Source organism: Anolis carolinensis, chromosome 3 (assembly GCF_035594765.1).
Source record: "Anolis carolinensis isolate JA03-04 chromosome 3, rAnoCar3.1.pri, whole genome shotgun sequence".
Taxonomy (NCBI): domain Eukaryota; kingdom Metazoa; phylum Chordata; class Lepidosauria; order Squamata; family Dactyloidae; genus Anolis; species Anolis carolinensis.
Window position 1 is genome coordinate 8412263 of NC_085843.1, and position 21910 is coordinate 8434172.

The 21910-nt window shown below is 44.1% G+C and overlaps 1 protein-coding gene across 2 annotated transcripts in view; it reads right to left on the reverse strand.

Annotated features, from left to right (window-relative positions):
• Nucleotides 1-1385: 1385 nt before the first annotated feature.
• fchsd2 (FCH and double SH3 domains 2) overlaps nucleotides 1386-21910 on the reverse strand; it is a 181986-nt gene continuing 161461 nt past the window's right edge. For both annotated transcript variants that reach the window (XM_008117766.3, XM_003225416.4), the window contains 7 exons: nucleotides 17503-17637; nucleotides 16334-16417; nucleotides 16006-16183; nucleotides 14526-14746; nucleotides 10839-10968; nucleotides 6385-6470; nucleotides 1386-4255 (listed from right to left, as the gene is read on the reverse strand). In XM_008117766.3, coding sequence (XP_008115973.1) covers nucleotides 4172-4255; nucleotides 6385-6470; nucleotides 10839-10968; nucleotides 14526-14746; nucleotides 16006-16183; nucleotides 16334-16417; nucleotides 17503-17637 — 918 coding nt within the window. In that variant the 3' untranslated portion in view covers nucleotides 1386-4171. The remainder of the gene's footprint in view (nucleotides 4256-6384; nucleotides 6471-10838; nucleotides 10969-14525; nucleotides 14747-16005; nucleotides 16184-16333; nucleotides 16418-17502; nucleotides 17638-21910) is intronic.

Genomic DNA, 21910 nt, shown 5'->3' on the forward strand with positions numbered 1-21910 from the left:
ATGATCCTGCGTCTAATTATGGTTAAGCAATTTAAGGAGGATGTTGACAAGCTTGAAGGTATGTATGCAAAGAAAAGTGACCAAAATTGATCCAAGGTTTGGTAATAAAGCCCTATGAGGAGCATCTTATCTTGGAGAACAGGACATGAGAGACATATGTAATTTCAGGAAGCACCCAGCTTGTTTTCTGCTGCTCTGAAGACTGTGACACAATGGATTCAAACTACAATAGAATAGATTCCACCTAAATATTTGAAAGAATTGCCTGTCAGTTACAGCTGTTTGACAGAGGAATGTGCTGCTGCCTGATAGTCCAGCAATTCTCCTCTGGAGGATTTGAAGCCCATTTGGTCCTGTCTGCAAACTTGATGATCATGCCTTCTAGTCCTTCATCTAAGTCATTAATAAATATATTGAGAAGAACCAGGCCAAGGACGAAACTCTGTTTGTGGCACTCCACTTGTCACTTCTTTCCAGGGGTCTCTTGGGGTCTCTTCCAGCTCTAGGATTATCTGCTGCCGACCCCTGCAGTTTACAGGAAAGAAACAGCGGCAGTAATGGAAACAACTATGGTGTGTATCCCTGGCATATTGAGGAGGACAAAATGTTAGACTGCATATATGAGACTCTGACTATTTGCTATGCTTGGTTCATGGCAATAGGGGGAATAAAGCTTAAATCATCTGGAAGGTACCACATGATGGAGATATTTCTGGGCCAAGAGGATAAACTGTCCATCTTTGGAGCAACTTTGTGACAGATATTCACATTTAGAGCCTTTGAGTTTATTTCGTGTCAAAAGCATTGCATAAAATAAGTTTTAAAATGGATAAATCAAAGGAATCATAAGCAGCTAAATAGTTTTAGACCAAAAACAGGCAACAGCGACTGCATTGTCTGTGCTCTTCCTCTGTGTGTGAGGCAGGGCAATGTTGTGGGCAAGCATACAGATGTAGAATTGTTTGTTCTTCATCACAGTTGCACAAGGTGAAGGATTCTTCTAGGTCATGCCGTTGTGCCAGGTTGTCTTTTGATCTGCCAACTCCACTTCTGAGTCTCTTCAGGGACTTCCAAGTTGACCATTGGTTTGTCTCTGAAGGAAGACCCTCATGGGGGGGCATCCAGTTGGAACTGCCTAATTTTGCTGCCCACAGGGATATTCTTGCTGTTGTTGGGAGAACATTTAGAGGAGTGGTGGTTCTCATGAAGCTTTTCCTTGATTTGAGTCTACTGGGAGGAGGTTGATAGCCATACAGTGGGTGGTTTTCATAATGTTCAAACTTATTTCTCTCGCAACCGAATGAGCCCTTGAATGGCACCGAGCTTGTCAGAGATGCTTGCTGAACCATACCACTCTAGCACTTAATACACCTTGAGCCACCTGCAATGATTTAAAGCCACTTTTTTATTATTCAACATTTTATACATAATAAATACAAAGTTTTACAGCCAATATAAAGAAAGCTCCCAAGGTTCTGCTTTCAGTGTATTGACACTGTATGTACATGGTGATACGTTCTATTGCATGCCCTGTATGAAGTTTAAAAAGGAGGCGCATTTTTACAACTTTCTTTTTAAAATAAAAATTAGCAGCTCTTACAGAAAATATTTTTAAAATATAACTAAGGAGATTTTTTTCTTTAAATAACACTTTCTGAATTTTGAGAGTCTGGGGAGGGGAAGAAAGGACATTTACATACGCACACGAAAAAAAGAAAGCAGGAAAAACTGGCCAACCCGAATTGAATGTCTGAATAATATTGGCAACACTGAGGGGCGTTTTCCCCCGCACAAAGCATCTAAAAATGTTTGCAATACAGTTCTTTAAAAAATTGTTTTCTTTCTTTTTTTAAAAAAAACTTAAGAATAAGTTTGATAAAACACTTTTTTAAAAAAGGACCTCAAACAGATCAACAGAACAGAAGGTGCAAACCCTCCCCTTCCCCACAAGAGACTCTTCTTCTGCCGGATATTTGGCAATTGCTGCAGACGCTGCCAGTATGCTTCAAACAGCCTTTCCCTTCCGCAGGCCAAGCCAATGAAAAGGAAGAAGAAGTAGAAAAAAGAAATTGGCAAAAAACCAAAGAGTCGCATTTCCAGAGTCTATTTGTGCAAAGTTTCAGATGAAAAGCCTCGTCGAACGACGATTCCACGAAACGCGGCCGCAGAATTAAAAGAGGAAAGATGTTGTTGTCCTTTAGGCCACAAAATGGGAGGAATAACAGTTGGTACGCTCTACCCGCATGGAGGAGGGAAAGAAAAGGAACATACGAGGGCTCTTCTAATATTACTTAACAGTGGAGCTCTCAACATATTTCATAATTCCAGCCCTTTGGCTGTGAACACTTTGAGGTGGGATTTGGTTTACACTTTGCCCCCTGCCTCCTTCTTGGAGACCATTGCATCAGAAACTCAATTTTTTCCCTCCTTCTATGTTCACTTTGCCTCGTCGTTACTTACCATGAAACATTTCTTCCATCAAACTCAGAGAAAAAAGCTTCCCATTTACAATTCCTAGTATCCACCCTAAAAAAATCTGATTGCTAAGAGCTGCAAGGGCACAGGGATTTTTGTCTGATTTCAAGCTGGAAGCCCTCCCTTCGGTCCAGAATAACAGACAGCATTATGGACCTACTGCTGTCAACACTGTATGTGCATCATCATCATCATCATCATCATCATCATCATCATCATCTCTTTTGACCCACTATCTCTTCCAAATACATCTGTACATCTTTATAAGACCTTTCAAAAAAGCAAAACCTCTTGGGTGTCTTGTGAAACGAATGAACGAAATGCCCCGCCGCCTCTGTCAAAACTCTCCCGTGTGCGAAAAACCCTACTACGATCCACTTCTCTGGGTTTGAGCTGGCCCTATAGGCTTTTGCGTGGAGACTTCTGCTAGAACTATCCAACGCTAAAGCTAGACACCACACGTCCGTACTCTAAACATTAAAACTCTTTTTTAAAAAACTCTAGCTGGATGTTCCAGGGCTCAAGAAACACCATCAATGTCAGAGAGTAAACTATACAGCCATAACTGGGATAAGGAGTGATCCAAATACCAAAAAAAAGAAAAAAAGGGGGGGATTCTGCTGGAAAAAAGGAAACCAACGGCTATTACCGGCTGTACAATGAAAATCCTGCTTATCCTAAGGAAAAAAAAACATGTTGTTGCGACTAAGGTCAGCACTTCTGTAGTAGATAGTTTATTACTAAACGCACCGCATAAATATCAATACAAAAGGAACGTCCGCGTTCGGGTTTGACCGGTACTTTTGGAAGAGGTGCACGTTGAAGGAATCAGCCCCGTACAAGCCGAGCTGCAGTGCTTTCCCTTCATTGTGGAACAATTTCCCGCCCGTTGAGAGCGACCGAGGAAGGCGGAAAGAGAGAGGGACAGAGAGGAGCCAGCCTCTCCTGAAATTTACACTTGGGTGTTCCCTTCTCTATTCCATACATTCTGATTACGAACCTAATCAGATTAAGTAACGCTACTTGAATGGGAAGAGGAAAGAAAAAAACTTTAAACACATTCCTATGGCAAACAGTAATATACTGTACTAATGCACATGGTATACGTATGCTATGACTTCAGGCCGGTCGGTCTACACGCTGGCTCTCCCCATACAAAAACGCAACGGCTTGCCTTTTATTGCCGCCAACCTGTAACGCCAGTTAAGCGCCTCCTGTTTCCTCCCGCCCAAGAAGCGGCAAGGACACACTCCGTGCCACGAGGAAGGAAAACAGGCTTACTGTGCCATTTGTTGGAAGAGGCTTCAAGGACGTAGCCGTTGCCCCAAGGAAGCCGCTCTTTGCGGACTGGCCCATGGAAGAGGGGACTCTCCAGAGTCTCCGCCACATTCAGCTGTAAAGGCATTTATATTCCTCTGTTTCAGCTTTGTGCTCAAAGGAGGAAGGGCGGCAGAGATATAAAGTGAAACCAAAGGACAGCGACAAATTAAAAAAAGGCACAAAAGAGTCATGACGATGGGAAGAAGAGTCCGCCACCGTGCGTCCCAATGTCTCTGGGAAATCCTCCCGCTTCCCCTGGATCTTTCTTTCGCAAGTCTCTTCCATCATCCAAAAGGTGCCCAAGAAAGAGAGCGGACCAAACATGGACAATATCCGGTCTTGATTGTAGCGCTACGAGGCACAGCGTCCCGTTGAGTCACACCAAAGTGATTTCCACGTCCTCGATCTTCTCTGTGGGTCTGCGGTGCGGCTGGGTCGGAGGAGGAGGGGCGGCCCGGACCTGAAAGAGACACAAAGTGAGAAGGAATTTGACAGGAGCTTATGGGGTTATAAACCTCTGGGGGGCAAGGAGGCCCTCCAGTAAGGCCATTGAGACCCTTATTCCTTTGATAGTTGCCTTTTCGGGATATAGGTAAATTTTCTGGAGCAGAAACCATGATTTCTGGGGTTTGACCACTGACATGGCCAGCAATTTGTCTTCAGCAGAGGACTCTTCTCAGTGTTGCAGCAAACTTAGAAGAAGTTAACCTGAGTTTCCTCTTGAGCAGTGCTTCTCAACCAGATGTTTTGGCCTTCAACTCCTAGAAATCCTAAAAGGTGGTAAACTGGATGGGATTTCTGGGAGCTGTAGGCCAAAACACATGGGGACCCACAGGTTGAGAACCACTGCTTTTAAGGAAAGCATCACAGGCTTCTGGGATTATCTGTGAAGGCTTGCTGAAATGAGGAGCAACTGAGATCGCTAGATAAAAAGGTATCTGGAAGAGATAGCTCTTCAGTAGTAGATAATGTTGTACTTTGGTACTCTTGTCTTGGATTTCGACTCTGCTGTCTCTGGATTAGAGTTCTTGTTCCTGTAATCCTATTCTGGACACTGTCACATCCTGAAATCTTTACTCTGAATACTTAAGCATTAATAGTGGATCCATATCTGATGTCACAGGAAGCCATAATCATTTAAGAAGGCCCCCTCCATGTTTGCTCCCAGGCTTGGAACTCCGTCTCACGCTAGACCCTTCTCTTTACCACTTTTTTATTTAAAGAAACTTTTGGCAGTTAATGTACACAGAGAGTAAAGCTTTAATTTGGGTGTGTGTGTGTGTAGTATTATTTTATTTCCATATTTCTTTGATTCTAAGATACTATCAATCACACTAATTTCAGGAAGGTGACAAGTAAAATAAAACACAGGCAGTCCTCAGGTTACAGACAAGATAGGTTCTGTAGGTTTGTTCTTAAGCTGAATTTGTATGTAAGTCAGAATAGGTATATTTTTAAGTGTAACTCCAACCAAAAATATATACATTTCAAGCTTTGGTTAGCAAAGGGGAGGGTTAACTCCCTTGTGTTTGTTTTGCTGTCTCTGCCCCTGTTCAGAAGACTTTGGCTCACTTTCTGTTCCTGTGAGAATTGGATTTTGAAAAATGTGGCTTGTTGTAGAAACAAGGATTGGTGACAAAGCTTCAGTGGATACACCTTTCCCCCATGTTAACCCTTCCAACAGTGAATTTCCCTCCCTAGGAGTAGATTTCTCTCACTTTCTGTTGTTTCACCCCGATTCTTAACTATGAGTTGTATGTAAGTTGGATGTTTATATGTTGGGGACTGCCTGTAATCAAATGTGGAAGCAGGAGCTTCTGTAGGTCTTCTCTTAGTAACATCGGAGGAGGAAAGAAAAGGGAGAAATGTGTGCGTGAAAGTTCGAGAGGAACTTAGGTCTGTTTACATCTTGTTAAAGCACAGTCCAGCATTAACTTCTCCAAGAAAGTAAGGTCCAGATGTTTTGAACCAGAAATCCTATGATCTGCCCAGGAAGCTCTATTCCAACATGGCAGCAAGACACCAAGGCTGGAAAAGGCTAGTTTGGCATTACATTTGAGCATAGCAAGCTGTCACGTGAATGCATTCAACATGGTTTCAGTTATATGCAAAGCGCTTTGAATACCGTAGGAAGACCTCGCAATGCTTAGATAAGTCTTCTGCCTAGGCCTCCTGTGCAATTCTATAGTCAAGTTCCTTTGGAAGTTCTGCTCCTATCTTCTCTAGGCATTGCTAGGTCTTATTGGTACGCTTTGGCCACTAGTCCAAGACACTGTTCATTTCAGGTTAAAAACAAAAAGAGTTCCAAATTATCTGCAAAAATCGTATTACATGAAGGGTCCTGGAAAGAATCCCTTGTGTAATACATGGGCCTACTATACTTCTAATACTGCTTTGAATGAGATTTTTCCTGCTTCTTGCAGTGGGTTGGACTAGATGGCCCATGAGGTCTCTTCCAACTCTATGATTCTATGATTCTAATTCAGTTTGCATATCACCCTGGAGTATTTAATCTGCTGACTTTACCCCATGGGTATCAATGCAGCAGAAGGACATTTCTGAACTCTTATGGAGGTATGAAAAACTTACAGGTCTCAATTTGCCATATGAGGTGCTTTCAGGAAGAGGTCGTGGTGGCTGGGAGAAACCAGGAGAGCTTGAAGTGAAGCTGTTCTCTGAAACAATGGAAAAACAAACCAACATATATTTCTGGATGAAATCAGCTACATACATTGATCTTGAAGAGCAACTGAGTGCCCATGAGCCTGATGGAAGCTGAACAGGAGATTGAAAGGTGAGGTGAGGAAATCCCTACTACCTTGTTTTCCTGAAAATATAATAATAATAATAATTATAATAATAATAATAAATTTATTCTTATATCCCGCCCCATCTCCCTGAGGGGACTCGGGGCGGCTCACAACAATAATAAAAACAGTGACAAATTACACATTGTAAAATCAAACATGAAAAGCAGTCATACAATCAATACATACATCACATGTTAAAAACAAGGAGATAAAACAGTTCTAGGCCGAAATAGAGGGCTTCTGTAGCTTCGTGGCAGAAGTACTCAGCAAGGTATCAATAATCATGGCAGAACACTCTCTAATTAAATTAAATGGGCAGACAAATCAACCCCCAAAAATTAGTCGTCGAAGGCCCTCTGGAAAAGCCAGGTTTTAAGGCTTTTTCGAAAGGCAAGGAGGGTGGGGGCCTGTCTAATCTCCCTCGGGAGTGAGTTCCAGAGGTGGGGGGCCACAGCGGAGAAGGCCCTCTCTCTCGTCCCCACCAGCCGCAACTGCGAAGGTGGTGGGAGCGAGAGGAGGGCCTCCCCCAAAGAGCGAAGAGATCGTGCAGGTTCATAGGGGGAGATGCGGTCTCTAAGGTAGGTGGGTCCCAAACCGTTTAGGGCTTTGTAGATGATAACCTGCACCTTGAATTGGGCCCGGAAAACAAACGGCAGCCAGTGGAGCTCCTTAAACAGAGGCGTAGAACGCGCCCTGTAGTTTGCTCCTGTTAGAAGCCTGGCTGCCGAGCGCTGAACTAATTGCAATTTCTGGGCCGTCTTCAAAGGCAGCCCCACGTAGAGCGCATTGCAATAGTTCAGTCTAGAGGTAACTAAGGCGTGGACCACCGTAGTCAGATCAGACTTCTCGAGGTATGGTCGCAGCTGGCGCACAAGTTTTAGTTGTGCAAAGGCCCTCCCGGCCACGGCCGACACCTGAGCCTCAAGCGTCAGCCCCGAATCCAGGAGGACCCCCAAGCTGCGGACCTGCGCCTTCAGGGGGAGTGCAACCCCGTCAAGCACAGGTTGCCACCCAATACCCCGATCGGACTTTTGACTGACCTGGAGGACCTCTGTCTTATTAGGATTAAGTCTCAGCTTGTTCGCCCTCATCCAGGCCAACACAGCGGCCAGACACTGATCCAGTATCCGAGGGGCTTCCTTGGATTTTGGTGGAAAAGAGTAGTAGAGTTGAGTGTCATCCGCGTGGAGATGGCACCGAACTCCAAAACCCCGGATGACCTCGCCCAGCGGTTTCATGTAGATATTGAAATGCATGGGGGACAGAATAGAACCTTGTGGGACCCCACAGGACAATGGCCAGGGGTCCGAGCAGCTGTCCCCCAGCTTCACCATCTGGGAACGCCCCTCTAGGAAGGACTGAAGCCACTGCAGAACAGTACCCCCAAGGCCCATCCCGGAGAGACGTCCCAGAAGGATACCATGGTCGATGGTATTGAAAGCCGCTGAGATATCCAAGAGAACCAGCAGGGTCACACTCCCCCTGTCCAGCTCCCTACGGAGGTCATCCACCAAGGCGACCAAAGCCGTCTCGGTACTGAAACCAGGCCTGAAGCCAGACTGCGATTGGTCCAGAGAATCCGTATCATCCAAGAATCCCTGGAGCTGAGAGGCAACCACCCGCTCCAAGACCTTGCCCAAAAATGGAAGGTTGGAGATTGGTCTGTAGTTATGCAAGTTGGTCGAATCTAGGGAGGCCTTCTTTAAGATAGGTCTCACCACCGCTTGTTTTAGATTAGATGGAAATCTACCCTGCTCCAAAGAGGCATTAATTATTCTCACAAACCAATCAACCAACCCACCACTGGCCTGTTTTAAAAGCCAAGATGGGCAAGGGTCAAGGGCACAGGTGGTCGCCCTCACCGCTCCAAGAATCTTGTCCACATCATCAGGCTGCACAAGCTGAAACGAATCCCACAAGATCGAACAGACAGAAGCCTCGGTTACCTCACCTGGCATTGCAACAAGGCCAGCATCTAAGTCGGAACGAATCTGAGCGACTTTGTCTGCAAAATGGTGAGCAAACTCACTACACCGAGTTGCCGGGATGTCAGGTGCCCCCCCAGCCTGAGGAGGGTGGAGGAGCTCCCCAACAACCTGAAACAGCTCTGAGGATCTAGTTGTTGCAGACGCGATGCGGGCAGTCGAGAAAGCCTTCCTGTAGTTGTCGCAACGCCGCGGAATAGGCCCTAATAGCGGCTCTAGACCGTGCTCGGTCAGATGCATCACGAGTTGTCCGCCAGCGGCACTCTAGTCTCCTCCTCGCACGTTTCATCTCCGCCAGCTCCCCAGTAAACCAGGGGGCTGGGGCAACTCCACGTAGCAAGACTGGACGTTTGGGGGCGATCATGTCTATAGCCCTGGACAACTCACTGTTATAGCGAGCGACCAAGGCATCGACAGGATCGTCAGGCTCCATGGCAGACAGATCCCCAAGAGACCTCAGGAATCCCTCAGGATCCATAAGTCTCCTGGGGCGGACCATCTTAATGGGTCCACCACCCCTGCGGAGGTTTACGGGTGTGGTGAGTCTTAAACTGATCAGATAATGGTCGGACCATGACAATGGAAGGATAGTTTGCTCTTCCACTCCAACCAAACCGTCACCCGCAACAAAAACCAGGTCGAGTGTATGTCCAGCTTGATGAGTGGGACCCGATATCACTTGGGACAGTCCCATGGTCATCATGGCGGCCATGAATTCCTGAGCTGCACCTGTCAAGGTGGCCTCAGCGTGAATGTTGAAATCTCCCAGCACCACCAGGCGCTGGGAACCCAGCACCACGCTAGAGACCACCTCTGCTAGCTCAGGTAGGGAGACTGCTGTGTCGCAGGGTGGACGGTACATCAGCAGAATCCCCAAACTGTCCCGGGTACCCACCCTCAGGTGGATACACTCAAACCCGGCAGGTTGCAAAGCGGCGCATCTGACCAGGGCGATGGACTGCCGAAAGACCACTGCAACCCCACCTCCCCGCCCTCCCGGTCTGGCCTGCTGATGCACCCCGAAATCCGGAGGACAAAGCTGGGAAAGACTAACTCCACCCAGTTCATCCAGCCAGGTCTCGGTGATGCAAGCCAGATCCGCCTGCTCATCCAGGATTATATCCTGGATAATAGATGATTTACCCTTGACGGATCTGGCATTGAGCAGCAGGACCTTCAGCCCGGAGGGGCTGCCATCGAGGCTACCACACCTATCCTTCTCCAGGGTCACAAGAACTCTGTTGCGCTTCTCCCTGGGAATCCGTCGACCGCAATTCCTCCTCCCCCACACGACCTCGATGGAACCAAACCCCACCCGGTTCCCACCCCCCAGGGAATCTGGCTCAGTTGGAACATCATTTGGAGAGTCTAGTCAACTCCCCAAGTCCAAATGACTGCTGGAATTTCCAACTAGCCTAGCTTCCAAGAAAGGGGACAAGTGGGGCCTACCGGAAAATCTTCGAGGAGTAGGGGGAGGCAACGATTGCTGGTAAGGGACTGAGAAGGATTGGGCCAGAACATCTAGATGCAACTTTTCTGAGGGAGGGGACCTACAGTGAGGATTGAACATCCTATTATCATTGGGCCTAGTTAGTGCTTGAGTATATAAAGACAAGTTGGCCACAAGAGGACGAATCACGGGGTCTACTATTACTAAATAAGACTGAACTTAGGCCCTAGCATGATTTTTCTGGATGCTCATAATTAAGCCGTACCCCCCAAAATAAGCCCCAGTTCATTGGCCCAACGGACGCATTTACTGGTAGTACAGTACATCTGTTGCAACACATGAAGGATGCATTGAATTATAAAATAATAATATTAATATATAATTCAATATAAATAAATAACATTATTGACATGAATACTTAAATGATAATATCAATTATAATTAAGTATTTGTAAATACCCAAGTGGGCGCCTTTCGACAAGATGTACACGTATGTAAACAGATGAACCTGAGACTTACTGCCAAATGATCAACTGGAGTTCAGACACAGCGCATGAATAACATGTGCACTTGTTAATAAAGGGATGTGGTTGTACATGAAATAGATAGCCCTGAAAAGAAGCCTTAATGCCCTGAAAATAAGCCTTTTGGAGCAAAAATTAATATAAGACCCAGTCTTATTTTTGGGGAAATACAGTAGCAAGCCATAGCTACAGACCTCTTTTGTTTAAACCAGGAGAGGTAAGGAGCTGCATTTTTAGCTGAATACATAAAGATAAAACCTTACTGCCTTCCTACCGTTTGTTGATGGGGATCTTGGGAAGTACTGGGAACCTCTCTTGTCAGGACTATGGAAAGGGCTGGTTGGAGGCTGGTCATACAGTGGCAGTGGAGCCAGAGAATTCTGGGGCTTGGGAGATGGAGATACCTGCAAAGAAAGAGACCAAATGTTGGGACTGACACCCTCCAGCAAAAGGAACCAGATAGTAAAAACCAAGAAAATAAACAGAAAAGTTTATTTTCAAGGGCATCTAACAACTGTGTTGATAAAAATTTCAGTAATCTTGACCGACCTGTCCAAGGATTGATTGGAAGTGCGCAAAAAGGTTATCAGCACTGTTTTGCAAGGCGCCTGGGGCCTCTTAGGACACAAAGGAGACAGATAAACATCTTGCAAACTTAGGGATGGGAATAACATGACCATTCCAATGATGCTGGACTCCCAATGCTGAATAAAGCAGAGATTTGTAGTTCAATAACATTTGGAGGGTCTCACAAATAAAATAATTAACTTTTCAGTAGTTCTTGGGTGAGAAAAACTGAAGGGCCATTATGCAACAGGCTTTCCTTGGTCACGAAAGCCCAAAGAAGACAGTCTTAATATTTTCAAGATGTTGCTCCTGTAAAATGGATATTCTTCAGAGCCCCCTTGTACTTATGGGGTAGAAGGAGCACCTAGGAGCTCCTCCAGATGCGAGCTGACCCCCCCCCCCCCGCCCCCCAGATCACTGGCCACTTTACATCCCATCTTTCAGGGAGAACCTTTATTAGCCAGCTTTCAGCAAATATTCCAGGTGAGGGAGAACTAAAGCAGAACGGATGTCTCTCAATTTAGACATTATGCTCTTAATGATGAAGCCTAGAATGACATTTACGTTTTTAGCTGCTACATCACACTGTTGTTTCTTGTGGTCCACTAAGACTTCTGGATCCCTTTCACATGTACTACTTTAAAGCCAGGTATCATCCTATATCTATGAATGTCATTCTTTTCAGCCTAAGTGTAGTAACTTACATTTCTCTCTGTTGAAATTCAGTATGTCAAACACTACTGTTTGATCAAGATACAGAAACAGAATATGTTTCCAGAAGCAGAAAAACTAAAATATACAACCAGTAAGTATTACTGTACTTCTTCCATTGTAAGACACACTTTTTTCTTATATAAACATCCCTAAAAATGGGGATGCATCTTACAATTGCACTGTAATTTTGTTGTCATTGGTGGTGCGTCTTACAATCGATGGCATCTTATAATTGAAGAAATATGGTACATTAATTTGGGGATCCTCTCCATTCATGGAGGGAAAGCCAGAGCTCAGCAGAAGAGGTCCAAACACTCCAGATAATACACAAGGCTCTGGATCAGCCTAAGCTAAGCCAAGGGGTCACTTCACAAATTGATCAGGACCAAAGGAGGGTCCACTCTTGCACATCTGCAAGGCAGGAAGTTGCAACCAAGTATGAATCATAGAATCATAGAGTTGGAAGAGACCTCATGGGCCATCCAGTCCAACCCCATTCTGCCAAGAAGCAGGAAATTGCATTCAAAACACCCCCGACAGATGGCCATTCAGCTTCTGCTTAAAAGCCTCCCAAGTATGGAAGCATGCCATGGGTTAAAGCAGGGGTCTTCAAACTTTTGAAGCAGAGGGCCGGTCCATAATCCTTCAGACTGTTGAGGGGCCAAATTATCATTTGAAAAAAAATACAAACAAATTCCTATGCATACTGCACATGTCTTATTTGTAGTGCAACAACAACAACGATGAAAGAACAATACAATATTTAAAAATGAAAACAATTTTAACCATCATAAACCTATCAGGATTTCAATGGAAAGTGTAGGCCTGCTACTGGCCAATGAGAAAGTCAAGTTAATTAGGATTGTTGTTGTTATGTGCCTTCAAGTCATTTCAGACTTTGGCTAAGCCTAAGTCTAAAATTAATTATTTATTTACTGCATTTATTTACTACATTTATATCCCACCCTTCCCACCCTGAAGGGGACTCAGAGCAGCTGTATGAACATACAATATATTATATTATTAGCATAGAACAATATTAGCATTATATATTACTATATTGAACTATACCACTATACTATTATATAATACGTAATATATAACATATAATTAATATTATTATATGGTATTATTATTAGTTATATTGTATAACGTAATATTATTATCAATATTATATGTATATACAATATATTATATTATTAAAACTGATATAAAAATATTATATTATAAAACTGAGGGCGGGGGCCAGGTAAATGACCTTGGAGGGCCGCATCCGGCCCCCGGGCCTTAGTTTGGGGACCCCTGGGTTAAAGGATGCATACGGCCAGAAATTGACATTTGTCCTCCACCTCAAGCCGGACAAGGACCATGCGGACACAGTGGGTGTGAATCCAAAGGCATCCTTGCCCAAGAAGATCACTTAAATGGGTACAGTCTTATGGCGCCCAAGCTGAATAACCTTCCATTTCAGAGAAGAAAGGAAGGCAAAAAGGGGGAAGAAGTCTAAGGAAACAAAGTTTTTCTCTTTTGTTTGTTAACTGAAAACAAGGAAGCCATTTCAACAATAAAAATTCTCACCACGACCACCATAAACAGCCTGTTTTTCCAGAAGTGAACTCACTAAGCTGGAACTATAAGACGCCGTGATTCTCTTCATGCCAAGCTCTGTTTGATCTCACAATGCTCTACTCAGAGATTAATTGCAGGAAGGAGACTGGGAATTTCCTCTCTCTGCTTCTATTTCCGTTTTGCCCCTCACCACTCCTTTCATTCTTTGTACCAACTATTGTTCACCAATGCTGACGCTCAAAACGTGATTAATATTAAATTGGCTCAACATAAACAAGTTTAATAATAGTGTTCCACATTCTCCCATTTTAACTTTTTGGGCATCTGAAGCCTCCGTCAGAAACAGCCACTGTCTTGACAAGATGTGAACAGGATGCAGCTCTCAGAACTAAATTGCATCCATTATTGTTTGTATTGCTATGAGAGTGCAAAGTGTTATTTCTATGTGTGAAGAGGGAACATGATGCATTGAATGACAGGGCCTTGTTTGTTCTCAGAAGATAAAACCTGCAAAAGGGAAGCCACACAATCTAAATCCCTGTTCCCTTCTGATATGTGGAAAACGTGGATAGGCTTCCCTTAGGCACAGAGTGCATACGTGTTTGCACGCTACCTAATAGATGTGATGTTTCACCAGAGGTGGGGCTAAGGGGTGTGGCTCTACTCACATGTAGATAAAAACTGCTTCTTCTGTGCGCAAAAAGGACTGGAATGAGTTTAAGAACAGCAAATGGCTTAAGAGTCAATGCAAACCCATCAGAGAGTGTTGCTAAATCTGTCTGCCTGCCTAGAGAGCTCAAGGCAATCCTGGAAAGGCTGTTCATTCACCATCCAGGTAAAGCTAGTAGCAGCTGTGCCATAGTGACCGCCCGAAGGGAAAGCTGTTCCTGCAGCAGCAGCAACTGGTTTGCATCTGGATTTTGTGCCATAAGAATTCCCTGGGAGGAGAATGATCTTTTCTTGTAACGCCCTCCTTGATTAAGCTTGAAATACGGTGCTGTTCTTTGTGCTGTTCTTTTGTGTGTGCATGCTTTCAAGTTGCCTTTTGAAATGGCATGCCATTAATTTCATTGACTCGTTTCGAGCATTGTTGCCAAAACTCCTCCCATACCTGAACATCTGCAATGCACCGCGACTCTCCATTTTCTGAGGCAGTTAGCTCTTCTACAAGTACAGATGGGAAGACCCCGATGTGTCCGTTGAATTCCCCTTCCCAGAAACCGTCGTCATCCTGGTTCTCTTTATTCAAGATACGGATTATTGCTCCCTCTGGGAAGGACAGCTCGTCGTCTGTCTGTCCCTCGTAATCATAAAGTGCTTTTACAAAACATACTAGGAAAAGAAAGAGAAAACGTCACAACATGAGATTTCGGTAACAAATCTGAAACTTATCAGGACCTGGATATGCTTTCTAGATCATATCTTGTGGAATGATGGGGGATTCTCCTGTTACTTTGTTCCGTGCTGGGAATAAGACTTAAAAAGAGTAACTAGGCGTGTGTTTTCAAAGGCTTTCATGGCTGGAATCACTGGGTTGCTGTAAGTTATCCGGACTGTATGGCCATGTTCTAGAAGCATTCTCTCCTGATGTTTTGCCCACATCTATGGCAGGCATCCTCAGATGTTGTGAGGTCTGTTGGAAACTAGGAAAGTGAGGTTTATATAACTGTGGAATGATGTCCAGGGTGGGAGAAAGAACTCTTGTCTGTTGGAGGAACGTCTGAATGTTGCAATTGGCCAGCTTGATTAGCATTGAATAGCTTTGCAGCTTCAAAGCCTGGCTTGCTTCCTGGCTAAATAAAGAACAACACTAAAAAAACAGGGGAATTCCAGACAGGAAATAATCAGGGCCAGCTAACACCTCCCAACAAAGGATTCCCACAGGCAGGAAGCAGCCAGGTTTTGAAGCTATTCAATTGTTAATCAAGGTGGCCAACTGCAACATTCACACTTGCCTCAGACAAGAGTTCTTTCTCATACCCTGGACATTTCATAGATATATAAACCTCACTTACCTAGTTTCCAACAGACCTCACAACTTCTGAGGATGCTTGACATAGATGCGGGTGAAACATCAGGAGAGAATGCTTCTGGAACATGGCCATACAGCCTGGAAAACTCACAGCAACCCAATAAGTAGGGTTGTCTGCTTTGCTGAATGGGCCTGTGCGACATAGTCTCAGTCCCAATTTGCTAGGATTTCCTTGGATATCCTTAAATATGTCTTCCCCCTTTATGATAACCTTAGGTGGTGTGCAATCAATTTATGACTTCCACAGGTCATTTTAAGCACACTTAATGCTGCACACAAATATAAGTGAACACAGTATATTACACATTTGAAAAAAAAAAGCACCCAACCTCAATTTATTGTATAAAAGAAGGGAACGAACTAATGGTTCCACTATGGACTTGTTAGATTGGCCTACCTCCAAAATGGCCTCATCATTATGTATTTATGTATTTAAATGGTTGCTCCGGGTTGTTTCAAAGTAGGAAACATGGCAGAGAAACCCTTGAAGATACATGATTACTGTCTTCAGGTCCCACGCTCACCACAACCTCAGGTGATCCATTCTGGTGGCACTTACCACTGGAGTCTCCGTTGAGGCTTCCTGAGACGAGCTCAGCTTCCGTTGAATTGCTGGAAGTATGAGACCGGCTGTCCAGCGCTGCCAGCGACTGCAACATGCTCAAGAGACTGTTGGAAGTCGGGAACTGCAGATACTTCTCAGGCACGTAGCCCACGTGGCCTGCCTTATTTCGTGCCTACAGGAGTTGGGAAGATTGAGATGACTGAAAAGGAGGCACATGTATGAACAACTATATCTATTCCTATTCCATCCATTTTACCCAGCCATCACCACCATTGCCTCCCACCCCCCACATGCCACAATGACAGGAAAAACCAAATGATACCTTTACCCAATCTTCCATATCTCCATCTTCAATCACTTCCAGAACCTCATGTTCTTCAATTGTTAATTCATCTGGCTGGGAAGCCTGTGGAGTTAACAGTGACAGACATTTGGAGTAAATACTCAATTTCCACGTAAGGGAAAAACCCCACAACTTGTAATAGGTGAATTTTAGGAGTGGGAGGATCACTGTCCCCAATTCTTTGTCTCAAGGTTACATGTAAAACACACCAGATTCCTTGGAAACTACCCAGAATGGAAGGAGTCCTTCTTTCAATATGAAGTCAGCACATTTAGCTAACATACCTGCTGGGGGCAATGCAGCATATACATAGACTTTGAACCACGTCCCTAAGTGACATTCAGCACCAGGGTGAGCCTAGGTGATTCTAACAGGCAAAGATTAAGAGCTTCAGGAAACCTCAGCCTTACCTAACTTACAACCTTAACCGTTCATGTAAGTATGGATCAAATCTGTCCGCAACGGCACCACCATTCTTGGTATGCTACCTCCCCCTACACACAAATGTTCCCAAATGCAGAATTCTGAACCAAATGGCTTCATTCTAATTCAGACATAAAATGAGTACCCATTCATCGTAGGAAATGCAAAGGAGGCAAAGGAGGGAGCAATGCAATGTTTCACCCCTGTGCCAAACACCAATGCTTGTTTCCTGAACCCGAAGGAGACCTCATCGGTACCAAAGCCTGTATTTTCTCACCAGTGAAGCCCTAACAACAACAACAATAACAACAACAACAAGAACTTTATTTTTGTACCCCGCCTCCATCTCCCCGAAGGGACTCGGGGTGGCTAACATGGAGCCAAGCCCAAACAATTACAATAAAACAAAATAAAATACATACAAGACACACGACAACATCCAGTAAAAATACTAATACAATAACATAGTTAAAACAAAACTTAATAAACAGTGGCATAGTAAAACAAAGTATGAAAACAGTATAAAATTTAAACAAGGGCGAGTTAAATAGAGTTACTCTGGTGGGCCTATCAATTTCCTAGAAAGGATAACTATTTAGGATTTTTAAGGTTTTCTATGACAACTCTATGATAACATTTGGTGGAAGTCATTCATTTCACTTGCATTCACTATTCTCTGTGGTTTCCTTGTTCCATAGTAAGCTCAGGAACGTGTTTTTACGCACCTTGTATGAATATACAACTTTGCAGGTCAACGGATAATTTCTGAGTGTACCAGAAGGACTGGAACTGCTGTCGTCAAAACCATCCATGCCATCTTCCAGCTCTTCTCCTTCCTCCCTCTCTATATCAACATTTAGCTAATAGGAGAGAGATTGGAAAAGAATAAGCATTCTGGATTATATAGATGGCTCCAAAGGTATCCATTTGTGATAAGTATAGAATCATAGGGAGTTGCAAGAGATCATAAGTCAATCAAGTCCAATCCCATTCTGTCATACAGAAGGACAATCCAAATACCCGTGACAGATGGCCATCTAGTCTCTGCTTAAAAACCTCCAGAGAAGGAGCCTCGCCATCTTCCATCTTATCCATAACCATCTTGGATTTTGTTACAATCAAGGTTCTAACAATGTCTTACATGATTTGTTGATGCAAAAGAACTGATAGATATAAATTTAATTAAAAATGCTATGCATACAAATGTAGAATTGTTGCTACCATTCAAGGTAGCATTGATTTGCCCACAAAGCCTATATCCTGGTCACTGAAAATACGTCACTACAAACACACGAGAATGTCCTCATATCAACAATGGATTTTTCCCGCTTGCCCACTTCCCTGGCATGCAAAACCACTTTTCTTTCACAAGTTACCACTTGGGTTACTTGTGCAAACAGGTGTGCAATGGGAAATGGACTTCTGGCATATTTTGACAGCAGGCTAAATATTTAGATTTCAAGCTGTTTGAGGAATGTTGCTCCCTTATTTGCTATTCTCTTACGTTGAGAACATGTTCAATGCAGGGTTGTCAAGAGCTGCTTCAAACAAACGATCTAACAAATGCAGATACAAAGAAAACAAAGGCACCTGTGCTAAGCGCCGTTTTGTAAGAGAAAGGGGAGAAACAAGTTTTTGGCAGACGGGCATTAAAAATTAATAACCACTGCACGCACCCTTGGGAGCCCAGGGACTGTACAAACGGGGCATAAGAATGACACACAGCGGGGTGTTTCTATTCCGCAAAGTTGGACCTTTAACTGCTCCAAAACGGGAGGAAGAGATGCCAGCTTTTGTCTAACTCCAGCCTGGCTGCCAAGGGCATCCGTCGCCAGCCTTTCAGGACCCAGGGCTTGGTGTGTGTGTCAAAAGGGGAAAATGGAAATGAGATTTTATCCTCCCACACTCTGGCATCTGCCAGTTCCTTAGGAATTGGCACCGAGGACAGACATTGCTCCAAACTGCCGGCATGCTGCATGGGCAGGAGAAGAGCGCTGGAGAGGCTCCAGGTTTTGCAACAGGAAACCGATAAAAGAAGGGAGCTAAAGGCAGGGGGTGGGAAGGGAGCCTGGAGGAATGAAATGTTTCCTTCTTCTGGTCTCTGCCTCAATGGAAAGAAATGCATCTGTGCAGTTCTGCTTCTTCCTTTGGTCTTGCTTCTGCTTCCATCCTTCTTCCAAAAGGTAGAGAAGCCACTCCTTAGTGGCAGGAGGCTGGCTCCCAAAATTTCTTTCATAGGAATCACAACCAACACTGCCAACACAGGGAACTCATAAAATCTAGACCTCAATTTGCAATTCTGATTCTAACTTCATTTGTGGAAACAAAGCCCATGGGGAGGAGCTGTTAAGCACAAGACCCTCAGATTTTAAGAGGAGTCCCCAGTGTAGTTTACAGCACCTCTTCTGTACAAATGTCCAAACTATCTTCAGGTCTAGGAAACAAATGTCTCTAACACTGTCACAGTCTCCCTTCTGCTTATTCAGAACACCACCACCCCCAAATCAGCGCTTGTTAGAATTGTCAGACTACAACTTCAGTTATTGACAGAATTGGCTGCTCAGTCTCAGAGTGATGTAGAAAAAAATAGCCCATCACACTAAAGGGATTGGATTGGGGAAGGCTGGTTGAAGTTAAATTGCCACAAGCTGAACTTGAATCTTTCTGCCTGAAAAGAATTTGATCTGCCACTGAGGTAACAGCATTCTCCAACTGTGGCACACCACTGTGCTGCGTGCTTTAAACTGTGCGTAGGAAAAAAACACAATCTAAGCAACGAGGAAAATATGAACACATCTCCTTGAAGTTTGGTACTGCATGCAGTACAAGGTACAATTTTTCGTTCTTTTCACTTGGCATCATGGTGACAGAAAGACTTTAAAAGACCAGCTAAGAGCTCAACCATGTGCTAAGCTGATACAGGTTTAATATCCCTTATCTGAAATGCTGGGAGCCTCCAGTGATGCAATGGATTAAATCTTTGTGCTGGCAGGACTGCTAACCGATAGGTCAGCGGTTCGAATCCGGGGAGAGCAGGGTGAGCTCCCATCTGTCAGTTCTAGCTCCCCATGCAGGGACATGAAAAAAGGCACCCACAGGATGGTAAAACATCAAACATCCAGGCGTCCCCGGGCAACATCCTTGCAGATGGCCAATTCTCTCACACCAGAAGTGACTTGCAGTTTCTCAAGTCACTCCTGACATGAAAACAAACAAACAAACCTGAAATGCTTGGGACAAGAAGTGTTCCATATTTCAATTCATTTTGGATTCCCCCCCCCCCCCCCCCCCCCGCAAAATCCAAAGTGAACTGAAATATGAAACACTTCTAGTGCCTTTATGGAATAGTCTAATGTCTCATTCATTGTCATTTATGTATCACAATTGAGGATGGAGACACTGAGGATCTGTAAAAGTGATAAGACATCAAAACTTTTGGCACCAGTTGTCTGCTTCTGTCTTCAATGTGATGGTTGCAGTGCTCCTACTCATTTGCCTCTCAAATCAATTTCCTCCCAGCCTCGGGCTGAGATTGAGGATCGTAGAGGTGAACAAGCAGGGGCACTGCCACCTCAAAGGCAGAAGCAGGCAGCTGGAAACAAAATGTGTTGATTTTTGGAGGCTTTCGGATGATGGATTTCTGGATACAGGAGACTCAACCTGTATGGGCAAGTCTTACACAATGACTGAACTGTCAGGAATGCTAGTGCTGTCAACTGCAGGAGATTATCCCTGGCCTGGTTAGTTCTCTAGGGCCACAGAAAAAGATTATTGCTACATGCTATACAGGGGAAAAAAACAGTGTCAGAGTTAAGCTGGCTCGTAATTACTCCAATTTGTCAAACAGGAATTACTGCTACATCTTAATTACCAAGGAAATCCGACTGTTGGCTTTTGATACATTGACTGGTGTTCTTCCTCCTCAACCAGCTAATGCTGCTGTTATCCCCTTTTAAGATTCTCACACTTTCCCAGTGGAAAGCTTAATTTCTTCCAGGGCACATAAAAAGCAGTTATAAATAAGATGGGAATTGTGTATTTAAAAATGCCCCCTTCCGAATTAAATATACCCCTTTCCATCGGTGCTCCCATGAACCTGTTGCACTAGGTTTCTGACACATAGAAAACAGATGCATGAAGACTGTCACAGCCTTGGTTGACTCAATATCCTTATCCCAAATAGCCAAACATTTTAATGGTCAGATATTAGGCTTCAGAGCAATGGTTGCATGTGTCAATTAATGTGTTTGGGCAGCTAACTGATTCAACATGGTTCTGTACTCATTACTTGCAAAAAGTAATAATCTTAGTTACTGTTCAGTACATTCAGATCTAGAGAAAATGCCACTCTTCCCATCCCACTTTGTTGCATCAAATGCTTGCACAGCCAAGTGGGATGAGATATACAAAGGGGCTAATTGAACTATGTTCTGCAATTTTAATGTCTTCATACTTCCCAGATGAACTCCTTTCCTACAATCTTGGCGTCTTCCTTTCCAGACAGTTGTGAAGTCTGACCCTTGCAGAAAAGCCAGACAGTTTGTAATCCTATTAACATGGTCCCTTCTGTTAGTTTTAAACAGCACCCTGCTTTAATGTTACATGCATCGGCCAAGACCAGCAACCATGTAATTATTTTAGTATCCGAGTCTGATGTTGGGTATATCCGAACTCAAATATGACCATTCTCCTAACAGCCCTGACACTGACTCATCTCAACTGAATGCAAATTCAGTATATATTCATACATTTTCAAAGCTCCAGTGGACCCATGTATCAACGGCACTCTTAATTGATCCACCTTGTAATATGTGAACTGTTGCCTCCAAAAACTCATGCCACAATGAACACATTAATTCTTATGAAGCCACAACATCTGTTGTCACCGATAACTGAAGGTGAGTTTGTTGCATTTCCATAGCATAGCCTTTACTGCATGAAAAGGACAATTAGGCATGTTAAAGTGGAAGGCAGCAAGTAAACACGGGGCTTACTTTATAGGTGGACTGGCCTAAGCAGAGAACCCAAGGAGACCTGATTTTGCAAGATCTGAGCAGGGCACCTGCTGACCAGGGATCTTGGAGGCCTCTCCTTTGGAGGACAGCTACAAGTGGAAGTGACTTGGTGGCAAAC